Source organism: Gastrolobium bilobum, unplaced genomic scaffold (assembly GCF_033153095.1).
Source record: "Gastrolobium bilobum isolate Gb01-03AN ecotype WA unplaced genomic scaffold, APGP_CSIRO_Gbil_v1 utg1988, whole genome shotgun sequence".
Lineage (NCBI taxonomy): Eukaryota > Viridiplantae > Streptophyta > Magnoliopsida > Fabales > Fabaceae > Gastrolobium > Gastrolobium bilobum.
Genome location: NW_026897869.1, coordinates 85,437 through 106,098, shown reverse-complemented (window position 1 = coordinate 106,098; position 20,662 = coordinate 85,437). Strand labels below are relative to the sequence as shown.

The 20,662-nt window shown below is 31.3% G+C and overlaps 2 protein-coding genes across 2 annotated transcripts; both read right to left on the bottom strand.

Moving 5' to 3' along the window:
- Window positions 1–3,010: 3,010 nt before the first annotated feature.
- Window positions 3,011–5,175, bottom strand: LOC133310895 (probable aquaporin NIP-type). The gene is made up of 5 exons (XM_061511887.1): window positions 5,041–5,175; window positions 4,719–4,940; window positions 3,445–3,642; window positions 3,280–3,341; window positions 3,011–3,167 (listed from the first exon to the last, which is right to left on the bottom strand). Exons 1-5 carry the CDS (start codon window positions 5,173–5,175, stop codon window positions 3,011–3,013), a joined length of 774 nt encoding a protein of 257 aa, XP_061367871.1.
- A 2,082-nt stretch (window positions 5,176–7,257) lies between these two features.
- Window positions 7,258–9,447, bottom strand: LOC133310921 (U-box domain-containing protein 3-like). The gene is made up of 2 exons (XM_061511920.1): window positions 9,066–9,447; window positions 7,258–8,335 (listed from the first exon to the last, which is right to left on the bottom strand). The coding sequence occupies exons 1-2, from the start codon at window positions 9,350–9,352 to the stop codon at window positions 7,483–7,485; spliced, it is 1,140 nt and encodes a 379-aa protein (XP_061367904.1). The 5' UTR covers window positions 9,353–9,447; the 3' UTR covers window positions 7,258–7,482.
- Window positions 9,448–20,662: the final 11,215 nt, after the last annotated feature.

The window sequence follows — 20,662 nt, the reverse complement described above, 5'->3', positions numbered from 1 at the left end:
ACGACGACAACTTCATCAGAAAAACTATAATACCAAATTGATTAAGGGAAAAGTACTTCTTATGTGACTGCAGAAGGGAAAACTTGCAGCAACACAGGATACGCGTCCGAATCCTGATTTTTTTTTTTTTGATAGAATCCGCACGTGTATCCTAGTGTTAAAAATTTGCTGCAACTTTTCTCATCAGCAGTCACATGAAAAGCGACGAACCCATTGATTAAAATGAACAATTTTACGAAGAAGTTGTATGCGCGGTGCGCCCGAGCAATATGATTATCAACGTCCAAAAAATAGTATATCTTAGAGGAAAATTTACTTTAAATGTTAATTTTTCGATAAATTAAATTTTCTTGATTATATGATGAAAGAAACTGTATTGACCCCAAAACTGTTCATTTCGGATGCATATGTTCTGGGAAGGAGTATACCAACCCAATTGGAAAAAAATTTGAGAGAGAAATAAAGCACACAATGTTCTCTTACAAGCTAAGGAACTTAAAAAGTCCCTAAATAAATTATTCAAGTTTGCTAAAAGGTTAGTGTGTTCTCCTTCTGCTGAATAGTTGTGTGAGGTTCATGCTGAAAAGGATGAAAGGAAAAGACTACAACTACGAGATACTTATATGATCATCGCAAGCTACATTAAATGAAGATGCCAATAAATGGTCACGTATGAGGAAGAATAATTCCAGCTCTACACTTTATGCAAAGTGAAGTGAGCAATCTGTTCTATTCTTTAGAGATGCAAAGCTAGGACAAGAATTAATAAAGAACGATTTGGGCTTGTTACAGATTAAAAGAAGAGTAAAACTTGAAATTTATGTTAAAATTATATTTGAAACTATTAACCATTAATTAAATTTGTTAGCCAATTGTGTATACACTCCTGCCACACCAAGGATTTGCTTCTCTCTTTGTTATTAATTTTATGATTAACTATTAAGTTATAATTTACTGCTGTAATTCATTAATTTCCTTCAACATTAGATTGTTCAATGCACAGGCAACTATACGCTTTGATGTATGATCATCTTATCTCATGCAATAGCCAGGGAAGTTAAATAGCAGAAGAGGGTGGGGGAGAGAGATATGAATGTTTTTTTTTGGATACAATGGTAATATTGAAAATTGAATGCAACAGTATATTTTATATTATATTTTACCAATAAAACATAATATAAAATATAAAAACAATTTTTTCTTTTCTCTCTCCAGTGCAACACAAGCTCTCCAGTACGACACAAGCTAACATGGCACACTTCTATTGGCCAAATGTACCTACTACGGTGGTATTGAAAATTTTACTGGGAGATAGATCATTATCATGTAATTGGTGTTTCATCACCAAACCTCATGCAAAAGGCAAGAATATTCTTACACGCCATCAGAAGTGAAGGGAATAAAGACCCCACATATTGCTACTTGCAAATGGGAATCAAAATCTTAATTGTACACAAAATTTACCCTTCTCAGAATATCAGGACATTCTCATTGTTTGTCAGCTCCCAAAATAAAAGCGTGTACAAGGAAGGTCCCCTACACTTCAGCTCCCAAATAACTAGATCAAGTTTCTGCATGCATTTTTCAAAATGACTTCAGTAGCCTAATGGGTAACCTTTGCTTTGGCACACTATTCGTGCAATAAACGTAACCCAAGAGCAACCAAGTCCTAGAACCTACTTCAAATACAAGCTCTTATATCTATACCTTGCCTCAAAAGGAATCAAAACCAAGTCCCTATTCAGACAATGGAGTCTCCAATACAGAGTTGGTATACTCAAAAACCTACAATAGTGCTGTTTCTTTTATGCATTTCATTTTCATCTGTGGTTGAAGCCATCACATCTTCCAGCAAGTTAGACCAACCAGTGGTTTCCCAGCCAACAGACACTGAGATCAAGTGTGAATGTGGTGACCAACTACCACCGCCTCCTCTGCCACCACCGCCGCCACCGCTATTACCGCTACCAGAATATTCTTCCCCACAGAATTGTAATCCACCACCGCCACCACCACCACATTCACCGCCGCCACGAACACCTCCACCGCCAAGGTTCATATATGTAACGAGTGTGCCATGGGATGAACACTCTTACTCTGCTGCTCTAAACAAAGCTGTTGGGTTGCTGGTTTTGGCCGGTTTGGGAGCAGTGTCAATCACAATGATATTTGGTTAACTTCATGAAGCTAAGCCAAACCTCCAAGAGACATTAGTTTAAATGTTTGATTTCTCTTCCTTGTTCTTGTTCAGACTTTGTCTATTTATTCATCTTCAATTTATTTTACTTTTTTGGTACATCATCTTCATTTTATTTCTCTTCTTCTTTTTTGTCTCTCCTGGTATAAACTTATTGGTGAAAGCTTGAATGTAAATTAGAAACTTAAATAGATGTCTTTCTTTTAAATCGCAGCATTTACCAATGTGACAGGACAAAAACTCTGAAAATTGAATTCCAAAGTTGCCTTCACATAAAAATTATACTTTTCCTCTACAATTGAACTTTTAAATAGCATTAGCCCTTTTTTCATAATCTGCAGTGAACTTTCTGAAATCATAATTTTTTCAGTTCATTGACAAAACTAAAAGTTATGATTATTCCATACATGCATTTATGTTGTCCAACAGCACCGTTGCACTTTCAGGATATCATTAAGCGCTCTGTTTCCACAGAGGTTGCATCTGCAGAAACATACCACCAATCATCCTAGTTTAAGAAAATCGGCAAATTATAATTTAAAAATTAAATCCTATAAAAACTAATTTTTACTTGCATTACCGAATTTAATTAAAAAAAAAAATAGTGAAATTCTTCAACTAAACAAGCTAAAGCAACCATTGTATTCATAATTATATTACATTCAAATCAAACACATCTTATTTAATACCATAGCAGTCTATTTCGGATTCACCATGCTCAACTAAAAAAAAAAAAAGAACAAATAAAGATTAAAAAAAAATGAAAATGAAAGATGTTGCTCTGGTCAGTGTTCCTCAAGGATGGTCCTCTGGTTAACTCTGTGTGGATCTAAGAAAGTTATAGACCAAAGCTCCTCCTATGGCTCCAATAATTGGACCAACTACGTATACCCATAACCCTTTGTAAAAGTGCATGACAAGCGCGGGACCAATACTTCTTGCTGGGTTCATGGAAGCTCCTGATACAGGCCTGCAAGCAATTGCAGTTTCGATTTTAATCAGAAACCCAAATCAGCCTCATGGATGATTCTTAGTCTTGCCTAAAATCAATATTTAAAACCCATCAACCAATAATTAATTACCCAGCAACTAAGACATTCAACATAATAGTCATTCCAACTGCAACTCCTGTCAAGTCACCCACCTGCCATTTAATTAAGCCAAGCAAATGCATATTAGAATCTTAAGATTCATAAAAATCAACAACACACACATGCACACATATAGATAGATATATGATTGCAGACCGCTCTGTCATCTGTAGAAACCGCAGATATGACAAACATCAAGAGAAAGGTGATGATGATTTCAGCAACTAAAGACTGGCCATATGATCCAACTGGTAGCGTTCCAAGGTAAGCTTTTGGTGTGATATCAAACATTAAGGCTAATGTGGCACTAGCGAGTATGGACCCCAGCATCTGAGCCAAAATGTACAGTGGCACCTACATGTACAAATTCATCAAAGTAGGTAACACAAATTTAACGAATTAAATACCCATCCCAAGAGATAATCAAATAATCCTTCTAAATTACTATTCATATATAATCCTTTCCATTCCTTTATATGATCCAAAGGGTATGAGTTGACTTTTGACTTGTTCTTTCCGTATGTAATAAGATAAGATATGGAGATAACAACCTTTTACCAGCTTTTTGACAAAAATTTATTGGATTGACACGCTAGGAATTAAATTTGTCAAAATATCATATCACCAAACTTGATGCACTGTGCTGTGAGATTACGTGGTACCATGTTAACAAGTTTAAGGTCACATAATCTCGCTGCACTGTGTAGCGAGATTACGTGACAAGGCCTAATTCGCTGTAGTGTGCAATGTTTTATGTGGCGCCAGTAATAATTTGACACATGGATTGAGAGGACCAATAAAAAAATTAGCATTTATTAGACATTAAATCGTCTTTATCATTTTTCCATGGATAATCCATTTGACACTCCATCATCTTTATTGTATATTATATTTTCCAAGAAGAAAACAAAAAATAAATCAGCATTTATTCGTTCTCTTAATCCACGTATCAAATTGTTACTAGCGCCACATAAAACGCTATGCAGCGAATTAGGCTTTGTCACGTAATCTCGTTACACAGTGCAGTGAGATTACATTACCTTAAACTTGTTAATATATTGTCACGTAATCTCGCTACACAGTGCAGCGAGTTTGGTGGCGAATCATTTTAGCAAAAAAAAGTTTTCTTAAAGTGACTATTCGATAAATTTTTATAAAAAAGGTGGCAAAATATGGAACAAGTTTGATAAGTGGTAGTCCAATTCAGAATAAATTTTTACTGCATCTATTTAATCATTTTCTGACATGTAGATAAAAAACATTACATTATTATCTATTTTTTTAAGATGATGTAATATTTTTTTTCTCTATGTGTCACAACATAAATAAGGAAATGCACTGAATTCAGTGTATGTAATGCACTAAAAATTTATTCGTTCGATAAGAACTAAAAGGTGTACAAATTAAAAATGATTCACAAAAGAAATTACCTCTTTGAATGAGAAGCGGCGAAAGATGGCCCAAGTGATGGTGACTGCAGGATTGAAGTGACCACCAGAGACATGACCAACAGAGTAAAACATGACCATTACAATCAGCCCCCATGTGACAGCAACGCCTGGAAACGTGACTGAGCCATATATCTTATTCACTGCTAGAGCACCACAACCAGCAAACACCATGAAATATGTGCCTATGACTTCTGCGATCACCTAGTGACAGTGCATATAGAAAAAGCAATAAATGTCATGTCTATTTGTGCGTGTGTGTGATTGTTGATTCTTCTGAGACATGAGATAAAAAAAGAAGGACCTTCTGTGCCAGGGTTACAACATAGTTTGATGAACAACAACCATGCATGCAACAGTTTCTGGAAGGGCTATGTTTAACGCCCTCTTCCATACTTGACAATTCTCCTAGTTCGATGCCTTGAGCTTTGGAAGCCATTGATGTTAATGGAGAGAGTTAAAACACTATCTCATTGCGAAGGTTTAAATAGCGGTCTGATGGATTTTTTTATAGATTTAATTTTAAAGATAACCAAACGTTGGGGAATTTGTTTTGGACATCGAAACTTATACAGACAAATATCTTGATAAAGCCAAAAGTATAGTAGTTGAGATAAACTAGGAAAGCTCCTTTTTGAGCCGTGCCGCAACACTATAAATCTATTCCTTGAGCTGAACCTAGAAAGCATCATCTGAACCTAAAAAAACAAATCCTCTTCCAATCCGATAAAATTCTGACAGTTAAAGCTTCCAAATTATCAAATAGGAACCCAAAAAAAAATTGAAAACCTGATAATAACTTTTCGGTTTATATATATCACTTAATTCTATTGTTGATGAAGCAGATAAATTTATCATAAATGGCAAACAAGCAATACCGGTTCCGGGTATGAGTTGAGTTTTCCCTTTTTATTTGATAAGATAAGATAGGTGAAGTTTGATAAATTAAGGTAACATAACACAATAAACTTTCTTACTCTCACAACATTTTGTGGGGTCCACATTTTTTAAAACAAAAAAATAAATAAAAAATTAAGGCACGCAAAACGAATCTCTATAACATTACACAATCATTTTTCCTACAACATAACTCTTATAAAACCCATAAATTAAATGGTAGTTCAATAAGAACTCCGAAGGGAGTATTGACACCAATTGAGTTTATCAGGCACATTTATCAAATAATACAATTTTAAAAAATATATCAATTTTATATAGTTTGAAAACTATTTATAAGTGATGTATTGTGATATATTTTTATCACGTGAGACTCGTAAACGATACACGTGTTAGTTTTATGCTTGACATTTCTTCTTCTTCGATGCCTTCCGCTTGGTATCCATTTTGAAAGAAATAAACACTCACATCTTTTCAAACTTTTATTTTTCTTCCCAAACATCTTTTCAAACTTGTTTAATCCTTCGTCGCTCTCATCTTATCAAACTTTAGTATATCCTTTATCTTGTTTTATAATAATAATTAGCTGAAATTTATTATAATAATGAATTTTACAATAATTAGTTAAATTATATATTAATAATTATTAAAACAAAGTAAACGTATAATATATCACAAGATAGGAGTTTTAATTCCGTACCTCCAATTAAATTAGTCTCATATTTAAATGATATTACTATTTTAGAATAAGCAAGATTATTATACAATTATTAAGTTTACACAAATTAGTAAATAAGAATTTCTCTTAATAGACTATATCGATCTTTATATATTATATAAATTATTATATTACATATATAAATAAAAGTTATTTAATCTTTTGAACGTACTTGGATTCATATTTGAGAATACTAAATTCATTTTACTGAAGAAGTCAAAACAATTATTAAGTATCTTATGCATGAAATCTAAAATATATAGAAAATATATAAATAAAAAATAGGTATTTTAATTTTAAGAATTTAAATTAAATAAAAATAATATATATCCTTCATTAAAAAATACTATGAATTAAATCATTTAAAAAGATATACTTTAATTAATGTATATATAAAGGGATTTATACTTCTTATGCAACATAAGAAGAGCCTTCTTATGCTACACTCACATCATTTTGCGTGTCAATATTTTTAATTTTTTTATTTATCATTTTTTAATGAGACCCATCTGAGTTTGTGTGTGTTGCAAAAATTCTTATCTTATGTCACATAAGAAGTGTAAAACCCATATATATATATATATATATATATATATATATATATATAAATGGTATAAAGTATAATTCGGCGGAAACCACTGAATTGTTATCCGTCATCATTGAAGGAGGCTTTACCTAAAATCTCCCTTATCCTTTATAATACACTTTGACTAGTCAACAACCAGAACCCCTCTCCAGTCTCCATCAACATCAACTCAAATTTGCCATCAGTAAAATATTGCTTTCTGTGTCCCCCAACAAGAAAATTCTCGTACTCAAAACAGCAGAAGACGGTCCTTCTCTCAGTTACACAAAATAACCAAAATTCATAATCTTATCAAGTAAAAATTTTGGGTATGTGTGGGGGAGGGGGAAGAATTGTACAAACCAACTAGGCAACTACTTGTATATCATTATATACAACAGTTTCTTTACAAACCAACTACAAATCATGCTCTTATCCTCTTACAACTTCAGTTTGTTGACAATTACCAGTCACTTGATACCCTCCAATATGGCCTGGACTAGCATCTTTTATTATGTACTATTTTCAATTTTTTGTTTTCTTCCTTTCTCACCATAGAAAATTTATCATTTTGAAGAAAGTTGAGAAGCACAACTAGTAATAGCCAGATCACTTGGGGTGCATACAAGAGCTCTTTGTTGTAAATGTTTCAAACTCTGTTCCATGCTGACTTGGACCATCTCAGCTAGCATCTTCTTTGCTTTATCAGGTTGATCATCCCCATCAATCTGGGATATGATGTTGCATACTATGTTCTCGAGAGTGTCAGGTTCAATTTCAGGTCTTGAATGAGGAGACTCTCTTAGTAACTGCAAAAGGGTATGTGCCTTTGGCTGAGACTTGGGCGTTCCTTGAACAGTAAGCTCAAGAAGTCCTGGAATAACACCTTCTCTAAGAATTGGTTCCCTATATTTACATCTATCACTTTGGCACATTGTCAACAGTGCTCCAACAGCATGTTCCCTACTTTGGAGATTCCCATTTTCAAGAACTTCCACAACTGCAAGAACCCCACCTTCTTCACATGTCAATGCAGTTCTTCCCTCGTCATAACCCACCAAGGATTCCATCAAAGCAGAGCATTTTTCAGCTACTTTTGAGGATTTTTTACAGGTTTTAAGAACATTAACTATAAAAGGGATTGGATTTGTTTCGAGAATGATGCTGAGATTATCAAGGTGTGTTGATAAATTGGACAGAGCCATTACCGCATCAGCTTTAGCTTGTTGGCTTCCATCTCTAAGAATCTTCACAAGAAGAGGAATGGCTCCACAAGCACTAATTATTGGTCTGTTGGTTGTAGCAGCAGATAAAGTGAGCAAAGATGCAGTTGCATACTCTTGTAGATTCGGATTTTGAGAATTGAGGAAACTAACTATCGGTTCTAATGCACCGGCTTCAACAATGTTAATTTTATTCCTGTTTGATAAGACAAGGTCAAGTAATGAATATGACTGAATTATGTGTAACGCATAGAAATTACCTAGCAGAAAGTTAAACATTATTGATTGAATCTGAAGCATTCACCCACAAGAGAAAGAAAGGAAAATTAAGTGACTGGTACTGTACCGTGACAACATACACAACAAAATACAAAGGGGAAACAGTACCAAGACCACTTATATAAGCCAGATTAACATTAAATTCAATTATGATGATTATTAGAGAGTATATATTAATTTATTCCTTGATAATGTTGAGTATTGTAGAACATAGAAAGTGAAGAGGTGAAAATTTTAAATTGAAAATCGCTTCACACTTGCTGGTAATGATTTACAAAAATGCGGAAAAAAAAAATCGATAAGTGGAGTTTCAATGATTTACATGGCTTAAATAAGTGAAAAGAGACTAAACTAAAATAAACAACCCCTTACTATTGTACCATATATTAACAAACAGATGTTTGTTTAATATGCACTCAAAATAATAAAATATTTTATTTCAAAAATTCAAATTGGGAAGAGGGGTAAATACTAAACAACGTCCATGTTATTAGTTTTTTAATGATAAAAATTATCATATAAGTCATTTAACTATATATTTTATCAGTCAAATTAATCTATAACATAGCTAATCCAAAAATTAGTTTAACCAATAAAATCATATTTTAAAAAAATTAATTATTTGAAGAAAAAACAGAGTTGCTTACTTTTCGTCTTGGACGGCAAGGTTAAGCAAGGCGAGAAGGGCGGGTTCATGTGACTCGGGCGAGTCGACTCGGAGCATGGAGACGAGTGGAGCGATAGCTTGACGGAGGTGGCGGCGGCAACGGCGGGAGGTTTTGGTGAGGCGGCGGATGTCCCGAGCGGCTTGGACCCTCAAATCAGGGTCGTTCATCTGGAGCAGCTCCAGGGCTCTCCCTACGGCCACCGGCGGCGCTGCCTCTGCATCAGTGCCATGCCCCTCCGACGACGGAGGAGGAGGAGAACTTTCCATTGGTGGGGTAGGGAAAGAAAGAGAAATAAGAAAAAAAAAAAAAGAGATTTAAGAATGAAGTTGGTTTGGGAGAGGCTTTAAGCAACAGTTATAAGACAAAGTTTAGAGAGAAAGAAAGAAAGAAAAAGAGAGAAAGTGCAGTTGATGGTTAAGACTTGAGACAGATTCTTAACACAATTGTTTCAATTGAAAAGCTGTGAAAGAGTTAGTGGATGAAATTGAATAACTTCTTTTTACTTTTTATTTGAAAGAAAAAAATAAACGCAGTTAGGCATGTTAGGTCAGGTATTGTATTTGACTTCAATATCTTAAAACACTAATAGTTAAAAATAATAATGTTTCATTAAGTAACGGTGACAAACGTTGATGGTACTGTACAAGAGATTATTACCCGTATAAGTAAGAATGTGCGTAGTCGTTGGTTTCGGTAGTTCGGTTGAAACTTCAGAAAGAGTTGTCACTTCTTTATTATATTTTGTCGTTAAATGTTTGGCGCTGTGGTTATATATTTTGAATTTGAATGACGTGTGTTTTAGGGAGTTAAGGTCATAATTAAAATGTGGGTGCAATTAAGAAATGTTTCCATTGATGTGAGTGTTGGATTAGTATTGAAAGGTAGATAATTTAATTGGCAGTTAGGTACAGTTGACTATAACTTTAGGTATTATTGCATTGCATTGCATTGCTTCTAAACTCAAGTCATTGCAATAAGCCAATAATCCTCTCTTTAGTTTGGACGTTGTTATTTTTACTCTACGAATTAAGTATATAGTGTTATATTTTGCAGTAATAATGAAATTAAAATATTAAATTTTATGGTTCGGTTAATATCATTTCATTTTATAATGGTAATTGATATCTATTACATTTCAATGATCATATGCTTAATACTTATTATTACAATATCTTCAGTCAGAGATGGTCCATAAACAATATAAAACAAAGGCTAACAGAGAGTTTTGTTTTCCTGAAGTTGTTTATGGTGTAATGAGCTGATGAGAAGACTAGTTGAAATAAGTGAATATTCCACTGGGATATACAAAAATAATAATAATATCCTAATCGACTTAGCTTTAATTATTCCCGTTAAAAGTGAGTTGTAATTCTTATTATTAAACAAAATGCAAACGAAAGAGACGACAATTTTCTCAAAACTGCGATATAGTATTACCACTTTAAATTGTTCTCGTCCATGGCTTTGTGCCAAAAAGCTTTCTGCTTTGAACTTTTTTTTCATCTTTTTTTCTTTCATGAAAACATAAAGTTGCTTTATACTCATAATTATCACAAAATTTATTCCAAATACAATGTTTTGTGACAATTTGTTTTAAAAGAGTATATATGAAAAAGAAATATATTAAAAAAAGAGACGTATGTAGAATCAGTTAACAACTTCAGTAATATTTCGAAGGTGATTGTTGTCGAAACTGTTACAGATATTAATATAAAATTATTAATATACTTATTTAAGTGATCATAAATTTAAATTTTACTGTCCTATTTTTATTTTTTTACTTAAATTAAAAAATGAGTTAAAATTAATCCGTAAAAAAAAAAGCCCCAGGAGTGTGTTATGTGGAAATTACTAAAAAAAAAAAAAAAAATTCATTTTAACTTTTATTTTTTTGTATAATTTGTTTTATGTTCCAAAAATTTTTCCTTTTTAATATGAATATACCTACAACACTTATACCAAAAAATTTCTCATGTTATGGATGCATTCGACGTGTTCCTTTTGTTTTCTTAAATTTTTTAACTAATGAATGCCTTTTAATTAATTCAGTTTTAAATGGAAAAATATCTCCGAATTAATTAATGGTATTGACTAATGACTATAGATTTTTGTTGTACAGTTTATTAGGGAAATTACCAACCGTCACATGAAAAAACAAATGCGCTTTAAAGGTACGGAAAAACCACGTGGTTGGAGGAGAATATATAAAATTGAAACTGTTTGTTGGAATTTTGTTTTTGACGTGGAACCGTTTGTTGGCACATTACTTTGTACTTTTGCCACATGACATATGTCAGTTCCTAAAGTGTACAATTTTTTATTTTTCTAGCTATCGTAGAGTACAAGTTTTGTATGCTTAATAACTAAAAATAAATAATAGCATCCTAGTAAGGATATTTATTATACGAAAAAGAAAAGGGGTTTACAAAACTAAAGTATAACATGTAAATTCTTTCCTTGAGCTTCAAGTGATTCTTCGACGAGATTCATTTACGCTTTATTTTTTTGTTTGACTATATTCTCTTTTCTTTTTCTTTTCTTTTTTTGAAAATTATATTCTCTTTTCCTAACTAGTGTCCCTAGCTGATATTATGTCTTCTGTGTTTTGATACTTCTAAACGCCGGTGTGTTTTGATACAATCTGTCTTTTTATTTTATGTTAAGGGAGTTTTAAAATTTATATTAATCTCAATCAATACTGGGTTAAATTAAATTATCTTGGACCAGTGATTTATGATTAATGGCGTAAATTAAACAAAAATTGTTTTTTTTTTTTTTTTTTTTGGGGGGGGGGGGGGGGGGGTCGGGGAATGCATCTTGAACTATACAATATGTTTATAATGGCGTAACGTTTATATTAATAATCGTTGTGAATCCCAATAGTTCCGCTGCTTACTATATTGTCAACCTTATAAATTTAATAGACCTAAATTTAATAGGCCTAAATATATGAATCGGCCTGACGTATTCTTTTTTCTCATTTTAGGTGTTTTCTCCTTACCCAGACCACCAAATATACACTATTTTTATAAGCTCTCACGCTTTCCAAAACAAATCAAATCTCAGGAGACTAAAAAAAGAAAAGAAAAATAAAAAAATATCAAATTGGGCCTACAACATAGACATCACATCACATCATAGTAAACCTTGAGACTGGGTTTGGATCTTCCCAAAATGGCTCCCATCTCGTCAACTCCACCCCATTTGAGTTTATAGGAATATTATTTTTTTTATGAATAAGATAATTTTATTATATACATATTAAAAAATAGATAAAAAAAATTTCTCTCTTTTGTTTTTCATGAATTTTATTCATTTTTTATGTGTTATATGTGATAACATAAGAAATTATATTTTCTTTAATATATGATTGGATGTTTTTGTTTCTCTTGTTTAGATCAATCAACTTCAGTATATGCCCCTCTTTCTCCTAAAAATAATAATAAAAAATTTTATAACAATATTATTAGAAAGGGATCTCATTCGCTCTCATCTCTCCCTAATACTTATATAAAACATAATATTGATAAATTTAATAATTAAAATTTTTACAAATTATTATACAAAACTTAAAAAAATTTAAATAAAAATAATCATGTATAAATATTACCTGCGTACACAAATCAAGTGTGAGTCCCACGCTTTAATAAAAAAAGTCAAGATATGAAACCGGATCCTGTTGTAGGACGGAACAGTGTCATTCATTCCTACAACATGACAAACTGATTTTTCATATATATATATATATATAGTCAGGATTATTTTACGCTAATGTAAGTTACACACTAAGGGTCTGTTTGGAGCACCCGATAAAGAATATAGGATAGGATAACTTATCATATCCTACTTTTATCTCTTGTTTGGTGGGTCAATAGGATATGATTAGCTTATCATATTGTCTCATTTTATCCTATCCAATACATGATTTCTTATTCTATGGGAGAGTTGGGTTATGATTCAATAGGATAGGATACCAATATTGGATACTCAATATATCCCCACGCTACCCAATGTATCCCCACACTACCCAATATTTTTGTTTTTATTGCATTATATTTTGTTTTTTCTTTCTCTTTTTTCTTTCTACATAATCTTATCAGATTGTCAATCAGGTGCTCATCAAACACAAGACATGATATAGGCTTATCAGCCTCATCATTTCCTACATTTATCCTATCCTGTCCACCAAACGAGCCCTAACTCTTAATCCTTGATCTTATTTATATCTAACGATTTTGATTTATTAAATATTCGAGCCGTTAGATGCAAGCAAATCAATAATCAAGATTCGGTGTAAGATTTTTTTTCTTACACCGGTGTAAAAATATCCTGCAATATATATATATATATATATATATATATATATATATATATATATATATATATAAATGACATACTTACCATCACAAAAGTTTACCACCCTTACAATCAACTTAATCACTGTTTATTTCTGTCAATCTAACAGTTATAATTTATTAAAAATCATTGGATCGTTCTTATTAATTAATTATTAATTTTCAATAAACCCAATAAATTATAACCTTTTTTTTGGAGATATAAATTATAACCTTTAGATTAACGGGAATCAACGATGATTAGGTTGGTTATAAAGATGGTAAAAAGAGTTTGTGGTAAGTATATATTCCCTATATATATAAGGCATGATCATTATATACTAATATAAATTACATTCTTAATCTTAATTGAATTTAACTTATTAATTTTGTAAGTTATTGAATATAAATGGACGAATGATTAAGTTAAAATATGAAATTTTTTATTTTTTATTCGGTGTAAAGATAACCTTTATATATATATATATATATATATATATATATATATATGGGATTAATGTTTCTCATATTGAAAGAGATAATTTTATCTCCTATAAACATATAAATTTTTTATCTCTTTTCTCTTGACAAGACCTTACGTGGGATCCCATATTTTTTATGTGTATAGAAAATACAATTATCTACTGTAACATGAAAAACATCAAGTAAATAAAACACAATCAACCAAATATAATGTCAATATTATCCATAGGAATTTAAATTTAATACGGAGAAACTTAAAAAATAATGTATTAAATGGATATGTGAAGTTCTAGAATTGAGTTGGCACGATGACACTCGCAACTAGCAAGCATGAGTTATGAATTACATAAAATAACATAACTTCCACCATCTTTTTTAAAATAGCAATATTGAAAAAATAAGAATTAAAGTAAATAGTAATTTTTTTAATTAAAGCATTTTTATTAAATTTATGATTTAGTAATCAATTAAAAATAATTTTTTTTTGGTAAACATCAATTAAAAATAATTAATTATAGGCAATGCTAATTAATTAAAAAGGAAGCATGCTAATGTTATTGAAAGGATTCTCTTAAATTTAAGAATACTAAATGAAGAAAGCGATACGTGATCAACACTTTTAATATAAAAAAAAATGATTAATCAAGGATATTGTAATTCTTATTATTAAACAAAATGCAAACGAAAGAGACGACAATTTTCTCAAAACTGCGATATAGTATTACCACCGTAAATTGTTCTCGTCCATGGCTTTGTGCCAAAAAGCTTTTTGCTTTGAACTTTTTTTTTCATCTTTTTTTCTTTCATGAAAAGATAAATTTGCTTTTTACTCATAATTATCACAAAATTTCCAAATACAATGTTTTGTGACAATTTTTTAAAAAGAATATGAATAGAAATATATTAAAAAAAGAGATGTATGTAGAATCAGTTAACAACTTCAGTAATATTTCGAAGGTGATTGTTGTCAAAACTGTTACAGAGATTAATATAAAATTATTAATGTACTATTCTTATCGTATTAAATAATTATATTCACTTAATATTAATAAAATTAGTGTGAAATTTTATCAAACAAATAGTAAAACGTTGTCAAATTTTTTTAATAGATTATATTTATCTTATAAATTTCATAAAAAAATTAAACATCATCAAATACCTTATTTTTTTTTTCTTATTCTTCAATTAATTTATTGATTATCCGATTAATTTATTTTCTGTCCAATAATATAATTCTCACAATATTTTTTTTTTCTATTCCGGCTCAGATTAAAACCTGCAGTTAAATGGAATAACTTTCTAACTACTTAAATCAATAATATTTAATAAATACCTTATATTTAAAAATGAATCACCCTACCCTTAAATATTTATTTTAGTAGATACTACACCAGAATATATTTTTTTTAAAGGTTCCAACTAACTCATTAAAAACACCCTGACATTGAAGACTAATTATTCCGAAGGGATCCTTTCACGTGAAAAAAGTGATCATGTTATTTGATCATAATTACTGATTGATGATGAGATAAAAAAGAAAAAAATGTATAATTTTTAAATGAATAGTTATGATTAAATAACATGATCACATAATCATTTTTTCACATGAGAGTATTGATTCTCTCTCGTAATTACTATAGTCAGAGGCGGATCTAGGTTAAGGAGAAGGGGAGCAAGTGCCCACCCTTAAAATATGATGCAAAAATACAAAAATACCCTTCTCTTAAGATTCAATTTTTTCCAATTTAATTTTGGGGTAGGATATTGTAACAACCAATTAGGATTACTACCAATATTACTACCAATCAATTTCAATCGATTATGTTGATCTAACAGTTATATTTTATTTTCATCTTTATATGGTTATGATTCCCCATATTTAATACTTTATATTTATTTTCACCTTTGTATGGTTATGATTTTCCATATTTAATGCTTTTACATAAATATGGGGATCATAACCATACAAAGATAGAAATAAATATAACCGTTGGATCAACATAATTGATCTAACGTGAAATTGATTTGTAGTAACCCTAGTTGGTTGTTACGATATCTTACCCCTTTAATTTTCCTCCTTCTATTTTATTTTTCCGTGAGTTTTTTTTTCTCCTCAATCGTCATTATCCAAACCTAACAGCAGATAGCTCTATTCCAAACCCATCGTTTACATCTACATACTGATTCATCTCCTCTCAAACCTCAATCTTCGTTATTGGAAGTTGAAACATTTGCTTCTTCTTCCATCATGGGTCTAGTTGAGTCGCAATCCTGATCTAGATCTCAACCAGACCCAGTCAGCTGGCATTTGCTCGCAAGACGCGTTTCAGACCAGACCCAAATCTATATGTACTTAAACTTATTGAGTGTCCACCTTTCATTAATTTCCTGAATCCGCCACTGACTATAGTCATTGTGCGGCTAGGAGCTGTGATTGATACTCATACCTGATAACTGCTACACGCGTTGTCCGTGCATTTTCTCTGGTTAATTATTTTATTTATGGAAAAAAGATATGTCATTTTAAAAGACATATCTTATATTTCTTTCACTCTCACAAAGAAGTGTGATTCACAATTTTAAAAAAAAAATCTCCACTCTTTCTTTCATGATTTATCTCTTTCTCTCACTTAAAATAACACAACTTTATATTCTTTAAAATAATAAAGACTTTTTCCATTATTTATTAGTGAAAGTGTGTTCTTTGATTTATTTAATATATATTTTTCTTCTCGGCATGCTCCACGGAAGCGCTGCCTGCTAGCTAGTAGCTAAAATAGAAACGCGGGTTTGGTGCAATACTGCAATGTTATTCAACCTCAACTGGTTGGTACTATGTCAATTGCTCATTGATTTAATTAATGGATTACGAGGAAGGTTATATTTATTATATATACTGTTTTTTTTCTCTCTCTTTTTAGAGGACATTAAGAACCTGTTTGTTTGAACTTTTCAAAAAAATAACTTTTATCTTTTCTTTATTTTAGAAGTGATTTTTATAAAAGTTAAAGCTATTTATATCTTTATAAAATATTTAATTTTTGAAAAAAATATTTGGCTTTTGACTTTTGCTTTTCTTAGAAGTTAAAATTTTTAGCTTATGGAAAAAGTAGATTTTTAGCTTTTTTGCGACTTCTGTTTTTTTAAAAGCAGACATCTAAACGAACTAAAAACGAGAAGTGCTTTTTTTCTTCTTGAAAAAAAGCAGTTTTTGAAGAGAGAAAAAACTCATCCAAACAACCTCTAAATAAGGGAAAGGCTAGTCATAACTCATAACCCATCGATTATTTTCCTTATCAATCTTGATCCAAACCCATTCTAAAGGAATTATTAAGACTAAGACGTTGGGTCAACAAATATTAAACAAAGATATTTAAAATTATGAAAAAATGAGTAAAAAAATTGATTCTATAATTATTAAAAATATAAAATAGCGCCAAAAAAACTAAATAAATAAAATATATTCTGAATGAAAATTAAAATTAAAAAAAATATTACTCAAACTTTTGTTGTAAAGGTGATAAGGAGATAAGAAATCATAAAACCCATATATGGTATAAATACTTACCACGCTTCGACGTTGCAATTCTGAATTTATAGCAAAAACTAAACCAGTGAAAAGATAACAACAATATCAATGGCAACTAACCACCATGTGCTTAGGTCTGCGACTCTGTGGATGTTTGATAGAGGAGAAATTTTTTTTGTCCGGGAATCTCAATTCTCAAAAATATGATTTTAACATTCAGTTTACGATAATATCCGAAAATTTAAAATTTAGAAAAATTCAGTTTTCTGAGAATCTTGGAGAATGACGCGTACCAAACGCCTAATAGCTCAGGATATGGATGACAACATTTTTTTGCCAGACAGGATGTTTGGTACATGATAGCTCCGTAAATTTTTTCATATAGGGGCTGTTTGCTAGAAGAATTTTTTTTTTAACCAGTAAAACAAATTTGCTCAGGATATGGTGGGAATAATTTTTTGCCGGGTAAGTTAAAAAAAGATATTTGATACGCCAAAATTTTTCCAAAAAATTTGGGTAAATTTTACTGAGGTTATGTTTGTAAGATTGTAAAATAATGATAGAAAAATTGACTATAGTTACAAAATTAACCCCAGATTGAAAATGAATAAAACGTTATTTCGCTTTGTCCGTCTCTTTTTTTTTCATTTCCATGAAATTTTTTATTTATGAGCCATTTGATAGAGGAGAAAATTTTTTTAACCAATAAAACAAATTTGCTCAGAATATGGTGGTAAGAATTTTTTGCCGGGTAAGTTAAAAAAAGATGTTTGGTAGGCCAAAAATTTTCTGAAAAATTTGGGTGAATTTTACTGATGTTATGTTTGAGTATAGTTACAAAATTACCACCAGTTTGAAACCGAATAAAACATTATTTCACTTTGTCCGTCTCCTTTTTTTTTCATTTGTTTGTCTGCTACCATTGTTGTGGGTTCTCTCACACAAAGAAGGAAGCAACACAATGAGATTAAAAATACGAAACCACAACAATGGAGCACAGATAGAGATTAAATAGAAACTGGAAGAAAGATTTCGTACCTGCAAAGAAGTATTCTTTGAAGATGGAATGTGCCTTTGTTGTGCGACCTCATCAACACTGTAAGGTGAGAAAACTGGTCAGCAATAACGAATCGAACACAAAATGAATTGGTTTTCATAAAAAAATTAGAGCTTTTGAAATCGTGAAGAGGAAGACGAGGAACAACTAAGCAAGTGTTTCAGACATTGTGGCTGGAGGGTATTTTGGTAAAGTGAAAGCTGAGTTTGGGTTCCCTCGCTGCCAACAACTTTTTTTACCATACCTAAATGGAAAAAATTCATGGAGCTATCATGTACAAAACATCCTGCCCCGCAAAAAATTGCTGCCGTCCATTTTTTTACTTTACTCCTACCAAACATGGCTAACTTATTTTTCTCACCCAACTCGCCTGGACAAATTTTTTTCCATCCTACTAAACACCCCCTTAAGATATGGTAAAAAAAGTTGCTGGTAGCAAAAGAACCCAAACTCAGCTTTCACTTTACCAAAATACCCTCCAGCCACAATGTTTGAAACACTTGTTTGGTTGTTCCTCATCTTCCTCTTCACGATTTGCCTTGTAGATGTTCAAAAGCTCTAATTTTTTATGAAAACCAATTCATTTTGTCTTCGATTCGTTATTGTTGACGTGTTTTCTCACCTTACAATGTTGACGAGGACGCACAACAGAGCCACATTCCATCTTCAAAGGATACTTCTTTGCAGGTACGGAATCTTTCTTCCAGTTTCTATTTAATCTCTATCAGTGCTCCATTGTTGTGGTTTGGTGTGGATTCATATTTTTAATCTCGTGGTGTTGCTTCCTTCTTTGTGTGAGAGAACCCACAACAATGGTAGCAGACAACAAACGAAAAAAAAAGGAGACGGAACAAGCGAAATAACTTTTTATTCAGTTTCAAACTAGGGGTAATTTTGTAACTATAGTCAACTTTCCCATCACTATTTTACAATAATCCAAATATAACATCAGTAAAATTCACCCAAATTTTTGGAAAAATTTTTGCCCTGTCAAACATCTTTTTTTAACTTACCTGGCAAAAAATTCTTTCCACCATATTCTGAGCAAATTTATTTTTCTGGTTAAAAAAAATTTCTTCTCTACCAAACGTTCCTTACATGATGAAAGACAGCCAGTGTGAAATCAATTGGAATCGAAGGACTGAGGACAATATTATTAAAATCGGCCCGGTCTTTGACCCGGGTCACTGGGTCACTGGTTCAACCGCATGACCCGGTAATTATATGTAATTTTATAATTTATATTAAAAAATTATAAACATACTCAAATATCTAAAAAAAAATATACAAATTTCAAATATTTTAATACAAAATATAATAAATCACATATTATTATCAAATAAAAATCAAATAAAAATATAATGATCGTGATACAGGGCTTTAGGTTCAGAAAACGACATCTCTAACTATAAACTAATTCAAAATTTTATGCATAATATATAATTGAGATAATATTAGTGTTGTAGGTACATAACTTATGTAAGTCAATAAGTAAAAAAAATTCAAATATGGCTATTATGATATTTTTTTAAAAACAACAAAAATTTGGAAAAAAAAAATTTGGGACCGGGCCGGGTCACCGGTTAACCGACCAGGTTGGATCGGGTCACACCGGACTGATTATATGACCGATTTACCGGTTCCCGAGTCGACCCGACCGAGTCGGTCCGGTTTTAATAACTACTAGTGAATTACTTGTGCAATGCCCGGGGGAAAAAGAACAAAATCGTTGTCGCCGTCGTTGGTGTGTCGTCTTACTGGTAAATCCACACATTGATCTTGATATGAAACTCTTAATAATAATATCATAATAAAAAATAATTGTATTGTTATAATTTTTAACTTGAAAAGGCTGTAGCATTCAGAAAGATAAAAAAGTAAAATAAAATTTTGTAGGATGAAACGTTTAATTGTATCGAGTAACCTTCACGTCCAATTGCAAAAGTGATAAATAGAATAATCTCAATGTAAAAACAATTTAAATGGCATAATGTCAATACTGCTCACAATTAATAATTCACAAATAACATGATACAATTCGGTGTTCCAGCAAAATATCTCTGACATCAGCCTGCTAACTATAAAAGAAATAAAAACAGAATATGTTAGCATAACATATGATTTAGCGAATAAAGAACAGAAGAACTGAACAGGTAATTGTCAGAAGTATTAT